Source organism: Ylistrum balloti, unplaced genomic scaffold (assembly GCF_031769215.1).
Source record: "Ylistrum balloti isolate Yb309-2 unplaced genomic scaffold, AGI_CSIRO_Ybal_v1 Utg369806, whole genome shotgun sequence".
NCBI classification, from domain to species: domain Eukaryota; kingdom Metazoa; phylum Mollusca; class Bivalvia; order Pectinida; family Pectinidae; genus Ylistrum; species Ylistrum balloti.
In genome coordinates this window covers 1,426,683-1,447,166 of record NW_026781981.1, presented here as the reverse complement: position 1 = coordinate 1,447,166, position 20,484 = coordinate 1,426,683, and the positions used below count along the sequence as shown (strand labels likewise).

Genomic DNA, 20,484 nt, shown 5'->3' with positions numbered 1-20,484 from the left:
AAATTCAAATTCAAATTTAATTTGAAAGGTGGCGTTCGAGATACCGTCAACTTTATTTCCCTTCGAGAAACAGTTGGCTTGATTGACTCCAAAAACTCCCGTTGGTAGAATTGAGATCACCATAGCAGACTTCCTGGCGTATGAACCTTTCTGTGTTTTATATATTACGTCAGCGTTGAATTCCATCTTCAGTTGAGCTGCAATACATTCTTTGCAAACTTCAGAATAAGATATGCCGTAAGGGGCTCTTCAAAGTCTTTTCTATTAATTTAGAGTCGTAATGTCAGCAAATTGGTGCGTAATTTTACTTGCCAATATTTTATGTGTTAAAGACGAAGATTCCATATCGATTTAAAAATTTATGAAATACCAATTATCTTTTCATAAGATTAAAATATTTGCATACATGTAAGAGCCATTCGCAAACCGCGTTTTCATTGGTGAAATGTTTACATAAATCGATGGTAAGTGTTTAACATCCATGTAATGTTTAAAACTTAAAAATGCAATAATTATCGAACTATAAATATGAGATTATCTGGTAAATTTTGTTGTGTAACCTCCCAAGATAATAACATGGACATTTTCGTGGAGGAGGAAAAGGGTTATAACATTAGCACTTTCAGTATTTATACATATATCCAATATCAGAAACAGAAGCCTCATTGAATTTCCGATAATGTCATGATGTCTATGATAATAAAAACATCTATATACACGGCCGCTGAAGGCTTTATAAGGCCAGGATATTTGGTAGTATCCCTAAACGTTTTGCTGTGTTTAACTAAACCTGCCTACACGCCATTCTTTACATTAAAACAAATACATTATTAATATTGCTTTATATCTTTATTTGATATATCGCTAAGCACTGAAACAAAATAGCTCAGTACGGATGGGCTTAAAATTTCATTATCATAATTATGGAATATTGAGTCATGCTAATTTCATCGATGGCTATCAAAGGAAAAAAAGTGACTCAAAGCTGGTAACGAATTCAAAACTGTTTAAAGTTTAGACAAGATATTAATAAGATTTTTCTTGTGAATATCCACATCTATGTGTATAACTAAGAAATTAAATGCACTTGTGAAAGAACGCAAGTTGAATTGATATGATATACAAATGGACATATACAATTATGCTAATATACAATACAAAATAATCACAATATGCTTTACTTAATGGTCGCGTGTGCTATTCTACTGTTAATGCTTAATCCAACATACACACGCGTCGTACATTTTTTAAGATATTATATTTATTCGTAATATTGAAGTAAAAACGAACCTGGTGTAAATATTATGACACTTATGGATGTCACATGCTATCTGCAAAGTTCACTTACCATCGTGTGTTGTCATAATAACGGCTAATTCCAATATTTACATACCGAAGTCAGTAATAACTAAACAGATACCGGTCGATCTTCCCTAGTAGATTGGTAACATTTGGCATTAGCTGATCCACGAAAAACACATGTTGTGCTAACTTTGTTTTACGAGCATGAGTATTGGTCGCTTTAACCAGCCGATGAGTTGCATTCTATAAGTTGATTTCTACCTCGAAATGAGGACTTTATTCAACTCTCCAGATTTTAAGGAATTATTCCAACTGTATAAAAGAACATTATTTTACTACACGTGTTTTAATACTTTATCATGTTTTGTTTGGCTGACACGGTGAACATTGATCGAATGGGCGCCCTAAGCACTCACGAGGATTAGAACGCGCAACAAGTTCGATTTTTATTCAGATTTCTATCCTGATTTTGCTTTGAATTCACAGTTTGTAATGAGTTATAATATTTGCAATATCTGAAATTGTCAGTTTTGCATAATCATTTGTGGAGTTTAAAAATTTCAACAATAACTATCTCGAGATAATAAATACCACATACTGCGACCACTCGTTGGATGGCATTTATAAATACAATATGAAAGTTCAATAAATAGTGGATCACGTCGATAATATTATATATAATGTTCTAAACATAATACACATATCGAGATAAATGCACTTCTTAATGTATGTAGCCGATAATTGACAATTTAGAAAGTCATAGTATAAATACATCCTTTTATAATACATAACAATGTTTGGCAGAGTACCTGTACAAGATATCCAAAACCATTTTATTTATATCAGAATTAAATGTTCCGTTCTTGGATCAACGGACAGTTCTTACTGATCACAAAACGCGTAACGGACGAAGAATAATTAATGTAAAGATAAGATATTACGATGTTAAACTCAGGAACTGACAGTGTCACGTCTGCAACGCTGATGTCCAGTGTAGTTGTTGTAGATTACACGGCACTAGAGGTAGTCATTGTTGTCTGTGCGGTATTTGATGAAGCGTTGCCACGTGATCCGTCTTTAGTCTTACCACAACAAAAGTTAGCATAACGCTTTAAAACGCGTTTGTTTGCGACAAAGCTTATAAACACAAACAGACCCTGACAAACTGTGAAAAACACAACAAGGAAACTAAACACTGAAACAGTAAACAGCGTGTCCACTACCAACAAAATCCACGTTATTCCTGTCAGCGAAAATAGTTTAACGTAAATGATAAAATCATTTCTTTTCTCCAACGTACTGTCCACTTTTGGCGTTTCTTTGATCTTTAAAGCAGTTCGCGTAAAGAAATAAATGTTGCTTATGCATATTAAAAGCACTGGTGCCAAGAAAGTTATATAGAAAGACACGTTGTTGCTTATAAAACAGCTAGTGTATCCATAACCGATTCCTCCATCTTCAGATGTACTTGATAGAACAATTATATTTAAAATAATTACTGCACAGGGAAGACCATGAGAGTACAACATATACATAAAAATCCTCCTCTTCCATCTTTCTGTTATCCGTCCAGAAACCAGGTCACCTGCGAATACAGTGTACATATGGAATGAACACACATTCATGCAAGTAAATGTTGACAGCCAAAAGAAGTGGATGAATATACCAATTGCAGCGCAAAGTGTTGACCTTGCAATGCGATCAAAGCCGACCTGAAACAACAGCTGTGCACAGAACATAATGAACACTAGATTCATATTGTTTATCCCTGGTATTGAACGCATCACAGGAAACAGACAGTAAGTAATGAATGTTAAAACAAGGCAAACAAGGGAGATAACTGTACATATGAGTGAGAATATTCCAAGTGCTGTATTTATTTCTGATTTCATGTCGCCAGTTTTTGAAAAGTTTTCACTGACTTGGCGGAAATCATCTAAACAAATTCGTGCTTCTTTGTCAACGAAAATGTACTCTAAAGGGGTAAAAAACCTGTTCGACTTTCCAAAAGTAAGACTCAGATCTGTTCCATCCATTTCATATTCTTGTGAATTTAACACGACATGCGTGCAAAGTAACAAATCCGACACTACGGCTGGACGAAATGTCGGTTGAAGACTGTAGTATTGGGAACTACTTTCAGTAATATGGCATTGGAGAGAAAAACTTAATGTTTTCAGAACTACTGGTATCATGAATGCCTCAACAGAGGGTGAAGCCTTCAGATAAGTAGTGTTATCGAAGTTAAACTCCTCTTTTGTCATCTCCACTAATCTTTTCTCAGTCTCGAGTCGGTCCACCTTCGCCTCAATCAAAAACGAAGCATGTATAAGCATTCTTATGCCTGCGCTTCCAGTGAAGTTTTCGTCACAGGAATTATTTAGTACTATATGGAAAGAATCAAAGAAAAGTATTCCACTTATAGAGTATATGGCCGATTTGGTCTTTTCTTTGACGGTCAGCAATAAAATTTCCGGTGACAATGTTGAATTTCCCTCCAATGAAAATGACTGCACGTATCGTAGATTGTCCGTAATTTTCAGCAAAGGTTTGCATTTCTTGTCCATAAGTATTTTTCCAGGGAAACAGGTCAAGTTGTATTTCCTATTCTGTAAAAAAAAAAGTAAATGATTTTGTGATGTAGATATCTTGGTATTGCAGATTGTTTTTCAGAACCGAAATATTGTTGATATATGGGCTATATAAAATTTGATTTAAATATTTACTAATATGCTTGAATAATGTTTCACATAACTCGATTTGCTATTCCCATAAACTCCAGGAGGAGAAAATATGTCATTTAGAACAACTTACTGGGACATAGTGACATATCATATCGTGCTTTACGTTCATTTATCGATTATGGTTTAGGTTAAGGAATTTTCGGAAAGAACTAGTGTATTAATATGACTCAGCCTCTACGATCGGGACAACAGATTATTTCCGGTGAAGAAATCACTACGATAATAAGGATGTAATTCAGTAACTTTTAATACACGCTGTACATGACGTGCAATTCAAGTAGTAAACAAACTGGACCGAAATGACTTGTTGCACAATTTGTTGGTCATTTCAAGCAAACAATAAGTTAAAAAAATAACTGAAATATTAGTTACAATTGCTTACCTGTCTTTTATCGAAGAGTATATTGTTTTCACTATCAATCTCTAACGCTTGAATTTCTATTGAAACCATAGGAGAGAGGGCGATGAAAAGATCTCGTGCACTGATGACAGATCCTCGAATATTTGTCTGACTTAATCCAGAAAACGGTATGGAGGGTTTCCATGAAACTGCTAAAATTGTTGAATTTTCCAAAGAGCACTTCTCACAGAAGATATTTCGATACTGCCCAAAGCCAGGTACTTCCGGTAATGTTGTGCATGCAGTCATGATACTTTCTCCATATAATTGATTTTCTGCTGGTATTAAACACCTGTCTATCGTTGTTTCATTGAAAGATGAAGGTGTCGGATTGTTGCATATGTAACAATACACATTTTTAAAACCATTGTAGGGCGGTAAAAATATGTGTAATCTCTCACAAGCTACCGCAATGTCTTTATCGTATGTTGACCATAGTCCGGTGACATTACACCTGTCAATACTATTTGGATTACAATATATTTTGCTCATTTGAAACGAATTATCATTCATGCTTTCTGGAATTATTCGAACAACACAGCTACGGCGTTTTGCCTGTTGAATTATTTCCATCACCGAAATAAAGTAATTGAAATGTGGATAGGAATCACAGAAAATGGAAAATTTCCAATACGAAGGATGAATCCGCGTTAAATTGTGAGTGGGATGATTGCATCGAAAACAATCTAGATTTTTATAGATTGTATTTCCATCTGTTACTGGGAGTGTACCAAATATATCTTTTGCTTCTGATCTTTCGCATCTATTCCTGATGACATTTTCTTCGGTAAGATTACTGCATCCGCTTATAGCCCCTATCGAAGAAGAAAAATGAGTCGAACCTGACAATAAGGTGTTGAAACAAGAAGTCTTGCTGTTGAGGAGAAAGTCATGACAACAAAATGGCTCTGAGAAACGAAACAGACAACTTTCATTACATAAACATGTCGAGTTCTCAAAGAATCCCCCAGCAAATTCTGTTGAACAATATGAATTGGTGCCATATATGGCATAGTGCAGTGAAAGAAGTTTAGTTTTGTCCACAGATATACCATTGTTCGATTGTGTTCGTACAATGTTATTTACATCAATCCTTGATGATTGTAAAACAGAATAATAATAATCCAATGCATACTCTGTCATCCGGACTACAAACACATAATTTCTGTTAACACTTATTTCTTCAATGATAGCATTGGCATCTTGAAACCGGAAGCGACCATTGTTGTTCCGGTTGCATAGAAAACAGAACACATTCTTATATGGCATTGTAAAAGTGGTTGAAAGATGTCTTGTACATGCTTCCAATAATGTTGAATTATACGGTGACCAGATGCCAGAAACATTGCACGAGACTATGGGGTTGGTATAATAAAGAGGCGGGTTACACATTAAACAGAAGATGTTTTTGTATCCTTTATATTCCAGGTGGTAACTTGAAAGACAAGCATTGGCTATATCTTTGTCGTATGTGAGCCACGTTCCGGTAACATTACATTCAGAAATGGATTCAACCGGATCAGTGTTTTGAGTAACACACTTGTGCGTACTCGAATCCTGATCTTCTCCGTACTCTATAATACAATTTTCTGAGGTGGCTTGGTCTACAATTTCTTCATAGGTGGAAAGAAAATTAAAATCAGTAACGCGTGTACATGAAATATTTATTTTCCAACTTGAGTAATTGAAGACACCGTTACATTCCGCGCAATGTTTATTACGAAAGGTGAAGGCATAATCAGCTGATGTTACTGGTGGATGTTGCATCAGCTGAGCACGTGTATAGTTCATTTTACACTTTTCTTTGTCCTCCTCTAAGGAGTCGTCATGACAGGCCTCTATGATATGACTTTGAAGTTTTACATCGTTAACATTATCGACAATAGATGTGTGCTTGCACAACGGAACGGGAAACGCGAACATAATATCTGGGCAACAATTCCCTGCCTGAACGCACTCTCTTTTGCAACTGCACAGCGGGCATAATTCTAGTCCCTGCATCGACAGATCGTTTATTATGAAATTATAATTATGCTTTTCACAAATATATTCAGCACCACAAACCAAATAATATTGATACACTAAATTCGTCAGGTTATGGACGGTCCTCGTGATTGATTCCTTTGTATGCCATCCTGGAGATAATCCTTCCATGTTAACCGATATATCCAGGGCGCCCAACATGATTATGGACATAATCACAATCTTGAGGACTTTTATTTCCGTTGGAGCTGTAAATCGTACACAAACATGATTGTTATTTCAAATACTTAATATCTTAGTTCACTAAAAGATACATTGGTTAGTCTTTGTGATAAAGCTAAAACAATTACTTCTAACCATTATCAAATCTAAATATACCCCTGTATATAGTACAAAGTTGACCTAAAACATTATAGCATCTATGTTAATATTACGGCAAACTTATTCCAAACTCACACCATTATTCCCTAGGTGGTCTATTGCTTATTGATACCCACGTAATGTGACATTTCATCTTTTTTCATTTCAAAATGTATTTTTTTTTTAATTATTAGTATCAAAATAGTTTTGATCCTTAACTAAGAATGGAATATTGATATCAAAATATAGTGATTTTGTTTAAAGTATGATATCCAAACGCTTTAACCCAATGCTATTTTTTTTAAACAGTAGTTGACGTTATGAGTAGAAACTACTAAGAAACAAAACCTTTTCGTTAGTATTAAGAAGTAGTATCATTAATGGTTAAGCCCCTCCTCTGTGATATCACGAAAAAGTCAGTCTTATCAGGTAGAGTTGAATGATGGAGCTAGTGTATGTCCCAGTTTACAATTTGATATTCCCTTGCGATCAATTGTGGTTTTCGTTAGTCGACCCCTTTGGCTTCCCTCCTTAGGCCCTTCGTATCACTGACAAGAGACACAACAGCTGTATGATGTAGTTTAGGTCGTTATTTGATGGCTTTACTGTGCTTAATCTTAAATTTGTATTGCAAGGGGCTATTCACTTGCATGTTTTATGTACAATGTTAGAGCTTGATACAAATGCATAGTCTGTTTTTTTAATTCAGGAAACAGTGGTCAACCATGTTAAACTGATATTGAATTAAAGAGAGAAAGATGTTCAATTTTTGGCGGTTAATGTTCGTTTTTATACGAGGCATTTGACGATTTCACTGCCGATGGCTGATTTGTTTGGCTACTGCCAACTTGTAGGGATTAAATGATGACCAATTGTAACGTAAATTGATAAATTATACATAGAACGTCCATTATCATTATGATAATTACGATGATCTCTGCCCAATTCTACAACACCATGACAATGGCAAAACTGCATTAAGCATTAGCAAGATGGATAATGTACTACCCAAGTAATCATCATGATATATATATGTACAAGGTTTCAATGTGTAATTTGGAAATGAGGATTGCATTACACTGATGTTGTTGGATGTTGTTATTATGATAGAAGAAGTGATCACTAACAGTGCCGGCACATTTACAATATACATACTAAGTATATACACCATGTGATTATAAAAAATAGTGTTTAAAAGGACTATGGTAATGTTGAATTATTGAAGTCAATACACACATGTGTCTCGTCTATCAGTGGGTAAATCAGTTGAGAATACAATAAAGATGGAAAGATATCGTCATTACATATGATGAAATAGAGCATAGCTACTTTGATTACATAAAATATACATGATTTCCGAGATAGGTGTATTTGCTCGGCTTTCCTTCTCAGTGTGAAACATACCAGTTGAATGCGCGGAATGCTTCTGTCTGACGCTGACATTGTATATAACATCTGATCTAAGCCGATTGTTGTAGATTTACCATGTGTTCTGTGCAGGTTTCATTACAAAGTTAAAAGTTAAAAAAAAAAACGTAACTGAGTGAATGTGCTTCATTTTAGACGTGATGATATGTAAATGAAATCTTTATATTACCTGTTACTGTTTGTTTTAGAAATGTATTTTCCTCCTAGTATCAATAGAGACGAGACATTCTATACTTAGTCACTGGTGTGTAATTAATAAATGTCGACACGTAGGGAGGGGTTATGATAAAAACTTGTTCTTTTCTTATATTCAAACCATATACAAAATAGTCTCTTTTTATGCAACATTCAAAATATATCTCCATTGTTACTTCATTCTCATTAGAAACCATTACATGTACAGTTTATCTTGCAGTTATAATCGTCACTGACATGTTGTATCTAATGGACCGGAAAATCCACATCCACAGCCAGAAAGAGGATGTGATGATTCAGGAAATGGTGTTAAGTACCTACCGGAAGTTCAGTCATACCAAAAAGATGCAATGTACCTACTGGAAACTGTCCAATACAAACTATACATTATTAATATCAAGGTATTGTACAACAGACACAAATGAATAACAGAAGTAGATAATGTTAAATAAAATTCGCCATCGAGCTGTTTTGTATTTTAAGGACTTGTCATATGCCGATGTTAAGGGTAAAGCTATTATGAAACCAGAGAGTAAGCGATGAATAAATATCAATTTTAAAATACCCTATGATTTCGAAAGGACGGCAAGTATTTGTGTATTTTCTGAAATGTATACATGGCACGCAAGTTAATGTCATGCTACAGCTTTATCATGCGTTGTTTGATACTGTCACCGTGGAAATTTTCGCAAGCGGTAAATTGTGCAATTTCTGGGGGTTTTTTTAATCAGTAAAAGTCATCTCCCTAATCCTTGCTGATATGTAACAGAGATCTCGTGGTCTTCATGCGGGCACTTGTGTACACATACAGTGTTTACAGTAAACAATAAGGTGTGAATACCTATCATTGGCACTTGCTGGTTTTGCGCATATACACGTGGATAATATGTTTCTCGGGTTTTATTAGAAATACAGTCCAGATACTGGACCAAACAATTAACACGAGGAACTTCAGATACAATTTCATGGTATTCAGAACAAATCGCTGGAAAAATAAGAAACAAAAATACCGTAAATACAAGGGGGAAGTAGCAGCAATGTCTTTGAAAACATATATACCGAAAATCTTGCATGCAAAATGAGTCATTCGTTCACATGAAAAAGTGCCGAAAGATAATTTTTTCATTGCAAACCCATTCTCCGCGGTAGATAAAGGTCCTTTGGGCGCTTGGTAATTTATGTCTGATTTTAATTTTATTTCGTCTACAAAATTTAAGGACATCACCAAAATTAAGCGCCAGGGAAATTTTTTGTTAACTAACGACTTTCGCGTAATTCGCGTAGATTTCTCCCTCGCGTAAGTTTCCACGTTTACAATAGACTGGTGCGAGTTAAGTTATCACACCAGTATATCTAGAAGTATAATATAAGCCGTCTTCTGACGCAAACTTACTACAGTTAAAGCAAGGCGGTAGTTTGTAATAAGTGTTTGAAGCTATCGCGTGTTTTAATTCAATAGTGAACAAACGCCAAGATCTGAAAGTTGCCAGCATTCTACTTTATCTTGTAAACGATTTGGTAGTGATGTTCCAGAAATAACATATGTTTCCGTATAACGTATGAACTCTTTACTTACACGTAGATAACACTTGACATGATCACGGGGCACAAAAACGTGGTTTGTGATGAGATATACGATAAGAGGGAGTATTTGATATACACTGCAGTACGTATCTGTTTACAACATACGGTAGAATAAAAATAGATCAACTGAAATTTCTAGCGAACCGATTCGGATTAATCTTTTATGACTTACAACAGAGTTCAATTTATTTATATAATTAAACAGAAGGTAATACGCATCATGTGTGAACATAAATACTAGGGAGGTGCTGTATATAACAAAACGAAATCATGTCGATTTTTCACAACGATTCCTGTAAGATTGTAAGGCGCCGTTGTATTGACAATATATGACGTCACATGGTAGTTGTTACAGTGCACTATCAGGTCATGCAGACATTTTTCTTTACTTCATCATCAATATTAGGTCACATAGTACAACACAGTAATCTAGTTTACACACAGCAAGACGTTATACAGGGACACAACATAGCCTTGAACATTTATCACAGTAATTACGTAATTTTTTGGCCAAAGAATATATATATATATTTTAAATCATCCGAACAATGACGTCATACAGGCTAAAAGGAAAGTCGTTTAAGTCGATAAAATACGTCGAACTGGTTATAGGATAGTACTTTAAAACAAACTTAGAATAAGATACAGTAGATCAAATAATGAATACAACTGCATCGTAAGGAATCATTGCAAATTATCATGATCCACTACTCTGACATTAATTTTAACGAGATTCCGGCTCGTATGTTAAGAAACGTCACCACAATTTGCCTTTTATTTGTAGAATTAATTATATTTTAAATACACTTCAAAGAAACCTAGGTCCAGAACTGAGCAACAGTTAAACATCCGGTGGACATATTGTTTTTGTCTTATTCAAATGGCCTAGTGCTAGTATCTAGTATTTAGTAGCCATATGTACATCATGTTTAACAAATGTCACATATCAAAAACGTAAATTATGTCTAATATAAGTTGTCTTTTGAAAGCAAAAACGATTTTTAGTCTGACAAATTATTGTGCATGTGTCTACTTACCAGACATCTCGCTATCCGCCTGTATACGTCCTATTGGTAGTGACTGAGTTGTGTGTTTAAGTCTTCCGATACTCACATCCCCTCGATTATATACATGTTCGCACGAGAGTACTGTAATGTATGGACTACACGAAATGTAGTTCTGCTGTATTTTATATTCAGTGTTCATTTTGTATAATCGCTCTATTTAAATAACACTTACAGAATGGTGACATTTAGCCTTACATATATACACATGCATACGTACACCAGCAACATAATTTATAAAAATAATCTGACGATGAATACAATGTTGATTTAATCATGGAATAAATCTTATGAACCACAATGTCCCGTCTTATAACTCGGGCACTTGTATTAATATAAATGTATGGAAATGAGGAATAGAAAAGTCTAAATTTAAATTGTTTACATGAAAAATATATTGTTTTTATCAAATAATTAAGTTGGATTATTTTGATAAATAAACAGAAAAAAATATATATTGGGTTAAATTTCTGCAACCCGATATCCTTTCCTTCAAGTGTTTTGGACGTCCTGAGCTAAATTATAGCTTTCCATAAATCAATATTTTTTGTATTGGTGGATAGGCCGAGAATCGAGACAGAAAACACAAATAAATAAATAAATAAATAAATAAATAAATAAATACCCCATCTTTTTGTTGTACATATAGACTGAAGTTAATGACATTCAGATCTATATATTATATAACAACAGTGATTGATATTATGGTTGTATTTGAAATGTTCCTGTCATTTAATAAATGACCATTTGACAACATTTCTTTTCCCTGTTGTTTTTTGTTTATAAGACATGTACAACAAATAACAAGCTGCAGTCTCTGAGCTGGGTTACCATGCTAACACAAATAAATTTCTGTATTTTTCGTTTGTGTAGTTTCGCTCAAGTTGGTACATATTTATAACACACACACATCTTAAAAGTTACCGAAATCAGATCACATAATAATATTTTGTTGAATAAATCCGATGGCATTCTTAAGATAAGTCATAGCACAGAAACAACATTATTGAATTATTGTGTAAGAGTTTCCACATTAAAATGGATTGAAAAAAGACTCCTATAGGCCTGCTTTTCCAGATTGCCATTTAGCAGTATTCACATAGGACACAAGTACCATATCTACATTCGTAGCAACATGTTATTTGGTGTAATGACATTTTATATCTAATAAGTTTCTAAGCTATGACCTCATACTCTGTAACAAAAAGATTATCCGATACTTAAACTCCACTAATAAGACTAGATTTAAACATTAAACATGTGTCTGTAATGCACGGATGTCGCCACTTAGCTTGTAGAAATGAACACACTCACATGGGGGAAGAAAATGATAGTTTTGATATGTACCATAGGTTTATTGAACAATATTCATTGTGTATTGCCATAGATGTCTAATGTATTCTTAAAGGCTGTTGGGAATTCGATTAAGCATTACACATCAATGCAACATGGAATCTTCTGTTCTATTAAAGTCTAAAACTATGCCGGTTGAGTTTAGTCAAGTTTGAAATTAAAAAAAAACGAAATCCTTCATAAAAAAAACTCAATATCAACATTTCATGCCGAAACAGTAACAGAAGTCAATGCTTTTGAAGGGAATTCGAAACTGTTTAACGAGACGGTAAAACCCTGTTGTGGTTCTAACTGTACTCCACTGATGCCAAATCGGGATATACCGTCCTGGACATTTCAGTCCCATCTTACCCATAGTGTCGTTAAAGTAAATCCGTGAATTATTTTCATGTACAAACCTGTCTATAAATTATACAAGGCATAGTGGTTAACTAATCGAGGAGACAGTGTGTTCATGCAAAAGGAAATTTATTTTCTCTTTACATTTGTTTAAAAGCGAAATAATTTCTCGCTGAATACTTGCACTATTTGCGATTACGGTTGTTGTATGGTCACTGTGCCCGTTCCAGTTGTTGCTATATTGAGGACGTAGATGAAAACATCTACAATTAAAAATATATTTATCTTAATATCGAGCATACACTATTTCATGAAGAGTAATGTTTTGTCATTGACGGGTCGATTTCACTCGACTGACTGGTCTCTTACAGATGGACCTGAGGTCATCCGCGATGGACATCTACTGTTGAAGACTTGTTTATTGTTTACTATATTTAGTCAAGGGAGGTATAGAAAATGCATTTTTAGTATGAATAGAAAGACCGCCGAGAAGGCAATAGGTGGTCAGAAAACGAAATCATCATGCGAAGTGCTACACGCAAACAAACCAGCAGGTATCAAAACATCGCAATATGCCCCTCTTTTGACTGAGAGGCTAAATTTATCAAAGAGATTATCTTCAAATGAAGGCATAAAGACCCTGTAAAGTCCTTCAATTTCACTTCCTGATATATTTGATGTTCTACCTTTTAATCTAAAAAATATGCGTTGACTATGTCCACGTGAAATATTATCCAGAGTTGGAAATCAACGACACATAATTTTTAACATTAGTCGCCTACCTCGATCTTTTCCGACGGTAGTACGGGCAGCTTTCCACCAAGCTGTATGATAGCGAGACTAAATCTAACGCTAGTTCCCTAATGTGAAATTTCTATTTCTGATTTGTAACAACCCTGCTTACCAAACCTATGTTGTCGATATTTTACAATTGATTAAATTTCATGGAGATCATGACCATCATGATCGCATTTGGAAATATTTTATCTACTTGTTCCATAGTAAGCTATTGCTTTTAACATTGTTCTTGAATAAGAACGTGATATTATTCACTTAGAATCGCAAATATTTACACGGTCATTGATGAAGGAGAAAATGCTTATCATTCTGAAAGCTATGAAAAAATTCTCCTAGCACCGTTCCAAAATTAAAATATCTTAAGAGTGGAACATATGCCCGCCTTAGAAATAAGGAAAACATAATATAAAGACTACAAGCAAATATCGACAGCGAATTCTCCTCTATTTTTACAAACTGCTGACTACTGAAAAGACAACGCTATTCTTTTTCAGCATTGAAATACCTTCAGCAAAGTATGCTGTTTCGAGCGGATAATTCTTGAGATATTCACGATATGTTTCCTGTCTGTTGATGCCGTGCTTGTTTGAATCCGTTGATATATATGTTTAAAAGAATATTAAAAGACATGTAAACCTTTTACATAACAGTCTTACTTACGTATAACGAATAATCATTTCTAATAATTTTATTCCTGCAATTGTCCAGCATGCGTTTGTCCAATCCATTGTCCAGACATTCTGTTGTTCCATTAAATCAGATTCTGATGATATTTGTTAAGGAACAGTTATAGCTGTAGTTTATTTAAAGCGTATCTGTGCTGTATCTACATTTCTATTGCCGTCCGCTATATGAATATGACCAAGAAAAAGACTTTCACTGGATTATAAAAAATAATCTTCGAGTACCCACTGGTGAACATTTCAATGCTCCCCGAAAGGAGAGCATAAAGTTGCCACTCTGTCCGTACGTCCGTGCATCCGTTTGTCATTTCGTCGTAATTTTGCCAGAATCGTATCACAAAAAAGTGCAGTGTACAAGAACCATAACTCTGTTCTACATGATTTAAGATTTATTGCCCTTTGTTATCTGCAAAGGGAAACAATTGAATTTTTATGACATTTTCATAGAAAAAAAATGGATCTGGTCATAATCGCTTATACAACTATCTTCCTTTACAAATTTAATGAAAACCAGAACAGCACTTGAAATATTTAAGTAAAAAAATGTATATTCAGCCATTGCTTTATTAGAGTCTCAACAGGACGAGTATCAATACAGTAGATAGAAAGCATTATCTGATTGGTGTTAATAGTACTTGTAAAAACAGCTGTGACGATATTTTATCAAATCGGTAGATACCAAAATATCACTAGTAATTTTTTATAAAGGATTTTTCTGCCAAATTTGTTCATGTTATGGCAATAACAATATTATCAAGTGTGCATTGCTCTACCAAGGGTTGACAACTCAGGCAAAAATTGTGAAAATAAAATCTTATGAAATGGGAGGGAACTTTTATTTTGTCGTAATGTAATAATCCATTCTAGTATATCTAATAGAGAGTTAAACGTAAGACTTGTGTCTCAGATGTGAAAAAAAAATTATCCGCGGTTATTGAATTTATCTTGCAACAATGGCGAAATTAGGTACTATATTTCAACTTATTGGCCTATCAATTAACCATAAGTGACCTGCCATAGGGGAAAGCTTGCAATTGCGATAGCAGGCACATCGGCCTTACATCATGACAGACGTTGCGGGCAGATGAGCTCATGAACACTAAAACAACCAATAGGAATAGTTGTTATCAATAATAATAATGTTTTTTTGAAAATGGTTCTTGCATTAGTAGTGTTCATTTTCCAAATTAAAAACAAAACATGTTTATCCAGGATGATATTTTCGGTTTTGAAAACTAAGCTATTTCCACATTTGTATAACGCGGCGGTCTTTACATTTTTCATTAGCATTGCTAATTTTCTTTTAAAGTCACTAATAAACACTAAAAGTCTACATATAAAATGCTAATGTTTTATACTTCTCTCTCGCTCTGCAAAATGTATGTGTTCCAAACGAACTTTTCTGTACATGTTCGTATGGTAATTTGCTTCACTTTTCCTTTAGTCGGAATGGATCTAAAACAATAATATTTATTGAAATTTAGAATTGAATTATGTGCTACATTACACTGTAGAACTTTAATCCAAATTACCTTTGAAGCACCCGATGGTGTACAGTGGCTTTAAATCCAGTATCAAATAAATCTCTTATATTACCAAACTTACCTGAAGGGGAAATCGACCCCTGTGTATATTAGCTTCGGAAAAAGATAGAGTTCTATTTGTTTAAGGAACAAATCAGTATAATAGATAATTTATATTACATGTTGTTAATAAATGACTTCAGCAGGATGACATATGTACAAAACCCGTATGGTGTTCCTGTAACAATCCCATGAAAGTATATCATTCACAGTCAAAGACAAAATATGTCATACAATGATAATACTAATTATTGCATAGAACGTATCATATCTATGTTTTTCTGGTTTGTGAAAAAAAAACTCCATTGAAGTCCAAATATGGTAGAAGCTCTTTCAAAGAAGGAATGTTGATTATATAGGTGTTTATATGTTTCATTGCGTATTTCTATTTATCATTAGATTTATTTTAGGTGTAAATATTTATAACGTATGTGCTTAAGGTGATTACTTTACAGCTTGTGATTTTCACGGGTCAAAGGTTTTGCTATTTTCTTCTGCAACGACTGAATAATATTTTAACGAATTGAAATCGCGCTCAAGATTTACAAGGACATCTTATACACACGTGCGTCATTATTTCACGGTCAAAATGTTCGCGATCATTTAAATGTACCGCGAAAACAGCGAAAATATACTCGCGTGCATAATCGGCTATATGGTATGTAGGTGTTTATATTAATTACTTACATTATTATATTTATATAGGTGTGTGTATATATAGCGCTGATGTCTAGATTAGATACATTTGTCACTTAAGTAGATATATGTATATATATTACATAGTTATTCCAATTCGTCATCTATATGCGCATATTTGCTGTAAATGTGTATATATTTGTCACTTATATGTTTATATTTGTCTCTTATATGTTTATGTTTACTTTAGAAGTGTATATCACATATGTATTTATAGCTGTGGGATCGATATAGGCACGATATTTGCACGATAATCTGGAAATCTTGACGAAATTTGCTATTATACGTCTGTGCGCACAGTGTGAGGTTCTATCGCACAGATGTGCGATTCTATTGTGCGTTTCTTTTATGAATTTAAGAATTACTTATGAATAAGTGCATTATAGAGTTTATTTGTTATTTTTTATTATTTTTCTTGATATGTAAGGGCAAATCTTAATACATTTAGCAATTAAGTCATACATTTATAGATCAGACGCATTTAGAACGTTCAGGTACAGACTGAAGAGTGTTTTAATGACGTAGCGTTACGCCTGATCTTTCTAAGTGTACAGAAACATTGCATATTAAAACATTAGATTGGCATCTCTTTTAGTCCCGACAATTAATCATTTAATTTTTTACCGCCAAGAGGTAAATCCAGTAACATCCTTTCTCTACTGTTCATCATTTGGAGAATTTTCAACGAAAAAGTATGTACTCAGGTAAGTTTTAAGTGTTGTGCTTGCTACACGGGGGACCTATCTGGTAGGGTGTTGTCACGTGTATACCCGTATACAGGTATGGTTTGTTGCCCGGGTCACAATACTTTTGATAACTGCCAAATTTTAAATGACCTTTATCATCACCAATCAATATTTGATATACCTATGGGGGCTATTTAGTAATGAATTTACGAGTTTGATTTCCATTCCGTAATATCAATCAACCAGTTTTACCAATTCGTGCAAAATGTGCAATCCTGTTCCACAGTTGTGCTAAATATTGTGTAATGCGTGTTTACGGACGGTGAACAGACGACGTATGCACAATGTGCGGACAAACTTGAAGGTGCACTGTGCCCGTAATTGTTCCTATATCCGTTAGGTTTCTGCTGTTGCCCAATATCTTTTGTCTATAATATATTGACAATGAAATATTTTAAGATGAAACTAGAAAAATATGTGTCATGTTTTTCATATTGGTCTTTATTCTGAAGTTTATGTAATCTCGAGGCTTGTTTGCAGGTTGTTTGCAAAATGTTTGGATTCATATTGCCCTCATTCGTTACAACCGACTTAAGGTAAAATTGATGAGTTGAAATTCCTACTTATAGAAATTTTAAATTTCATTTGTTTTGTTTTGTTTTGATTTTTTCCCCATGCAATAAAGATATTTATTGACTGGTTCAGATACTACTTAATATCGATATATGTGTACTCATTGACGTGTACAGCAAATTAATTTGCAAATCAATATGTAATGATTGAATGTGTATATGATGCAATGCTAAATACTAGACTAGTATATTGTCAAAACTGTTCATAAATATATATATACTAAACAAAAAAAGAAAGGTAACACTACTTTATTCTGTGATTAATTAATTAACCCCTTCATAAATCCTTACCAATCATGTACGAATAAAGTAATTTATCAATTCTGATAAAACTGCAGTCATGGTTCATTATAAAACTTTGCGTTCAGTTGATTTCATTCGACTGTAAAGGACGTTGGGGTCAATTTCAAAGGTAACACCATTAGTAACGGGTATGGCCACCGTTTGCGAAGTAAACATCATTGCAGCGTCGTCGCATGGAACTCGTAAACTGGCGGATAATTCGAGGAGAGATGTTGTTCAATTCAGCGATCAAGGCTTGGGCCAGCTCCTGCAAGTTTGACGGCTGATTTTGACGTTCTCTCACGCATCGCCCAAGAACGTCCCAGACATGCTCAATTGGTGACAAATCAGGTGATTTAGATGGCCAATCTAACACCTGTACGTTATTCTGCTGCAAGAAAGTTCTGCTGACGCGACTGGTGTGCGCTGGTGCGTTATCCTGTTGAAAAATGGCGCCAACGCCATGGCGTCTTAAGAATGGCAGAACCACTGGTCTTTAAATTTCGTCCCGATATCGAATGCCGGTTAAATTACCATTTAACACAACAACCCTGGTACGAGTCCACCCCAAACAATTACACTTCCGCCTCCAAAGCGGTCCCGTTCTGCGACGCAGCAGTTCGAAAAACGCTCCCCTCGTCGCCTCCACACTCTGCGCCTTCCGTCACCGTTGCAGACAAAACCTGGACTCTTCTGAAAACAGAACTTTGTTCCATTGTCGTAAGGCCCAACGACAGTGAAAACGGGTCCAGTTACGCCGATTATTACGGTGACGTCGCAACAAATTGGGTCCAGTGTAGGGACGCCGCGCTTTCAATTGGTAGGCCCTCAACCTGTTTCGGACTGTTTGGGGAGACACACGACGCCCAGACAATGTCCTTGTAGTATCTACTGCGGTTACGAATCGATTGCGCAAGTGTATCAATCGTATACGACGGTCATCCCTGGCGATCGAATGTTGACCCAGTTTGGTTTAAACGGCTTACCAACTGGCAAATTGTCTTAACACTGCAACCAAAATGCCGTGCAACTCGACGGCGAGACTCCCCAGCCTGGATCATGCCTACAGCCTTTTCTCTCTGTACTTGTGACAGCCGGGGCATAATGATAAAGTTGATAGATAGCAAGATTTTGCTTGTTTTTTTTTATTTATTTCAAGTTAAATATACATGTCTGTACAATGGTAATAATATATTTTCCAACACACTCTTTCTCTTTAAATTGTCACTCTCCTTTGGCATCAATATTCTTTTATCTATTTTTTTCCTTTCAATTGTCACTCTTTTTTCTCAGCTTTCAGCTCGTTCAATTTTCGAAAGGTCTCTTTAAAACTTCCCCTAAGTATCGATGTCTTTCACTTTTCTGCAATGCATCAATCATTAAAACAATTTCTTGCCTTACATATTTTAGAATTTATAAAGTCCTTCACCTCGTAATCTCTATCAAATTTTATCTTATTTTTTTTCTTTTTATATCTACTACTTTGTTGTAAAAACAAACATATTTATTATCACATTACAATTCATTTCTATGTCACAACTTCCAAATATATCACCTTTCTCACTTATATAAAAAAAATTAATTTGAGTGATATATTTCACCCAACACTTTGTTGATCCATGATTCAATTGTCTTCCAAATGTTTTTAGTCTTATAACATGTGTAAAATAGGTGAATTTGAGTTTCAACATGTAAATGACAAAATGTACATTATTCATGAGACATTTTCATTTTCAATAATTTTGCCTCAGTAGAAATAATAATATGCAAACATTTCGATTGGAAATCGCTACATTTGCTATTTGCTATAGACCTACTTAACGCAATCCAAATCTTAACACAATTTATTTCATCTTCGTATACTGTATTTCAGGTATTTTGTGATTTGGGATAATAGTTTGTATCCAAATCTACTACTTTTAAAGTTTTATTTATTAACTTTGTAGGTTGTATTATTTCATTGTTTCTATTTGTTTTAATATATAATTCTTCTATTTCAGCTATTGGTTCAGTTATTGGTATTTCTTGATTTAAGCTCTTGTATCCAATTGTCACATGAGGATATTGTCGTCTTTACAATGATATCCAGTTATCCTTGAATAACAATTTCTCCCTTCATTCTTGAGAATTAATAAAATCATTTTTCCTTCATTCCATATATCTTTTATTTTTTTGTTATATTAGATTTAGTAATTAGTAAATGTGTGTATTTTGTTTTTCAATTTATGGTAAAAAATGTAAATAAGTCTCTAAATATGACAGATTTGATCACATTTCTGTTTATTTTCCAGTACCCTGGACCTCTGTTAGCTGTAAACATGTTGTTATACAAGGCACGCCATAATGGTCATCTTTCGTAAAGGGACTGAACT

General features: G+C 34.4%; 1 protein-coding gene across 1 annotated transcript; it reads right to left on the bottom strand.

Moving 5' to 3' along the window:
* Positions 1–890: 890 nt before the first annotated feature.
* Positions 891–11,064, bottom strand: LOC132544650 (uncharacterized). Its single transcript, XM_060208274.1, has 3 exons — positions 11,034–11,064; positions 4,429–6,677; positions 891–3,911 (listed from the first exon to the last, which is right to left on the bottom strand). The coding sequence occupies exons 1-3, from the start codon at positions 11,038–11,040 to the stop codon at positions 2,310–2,312; spliced, it is 3,858 nt and encodes a 1,285-aa protein (XP_060064257.1). The 5' UTR covers positions 11,041–11,064; the 3' UTR covers positions 891–2,309.
* Between the last annotated feature and the right edge of the window lie 9,420 nt (positions 11,065–20,484).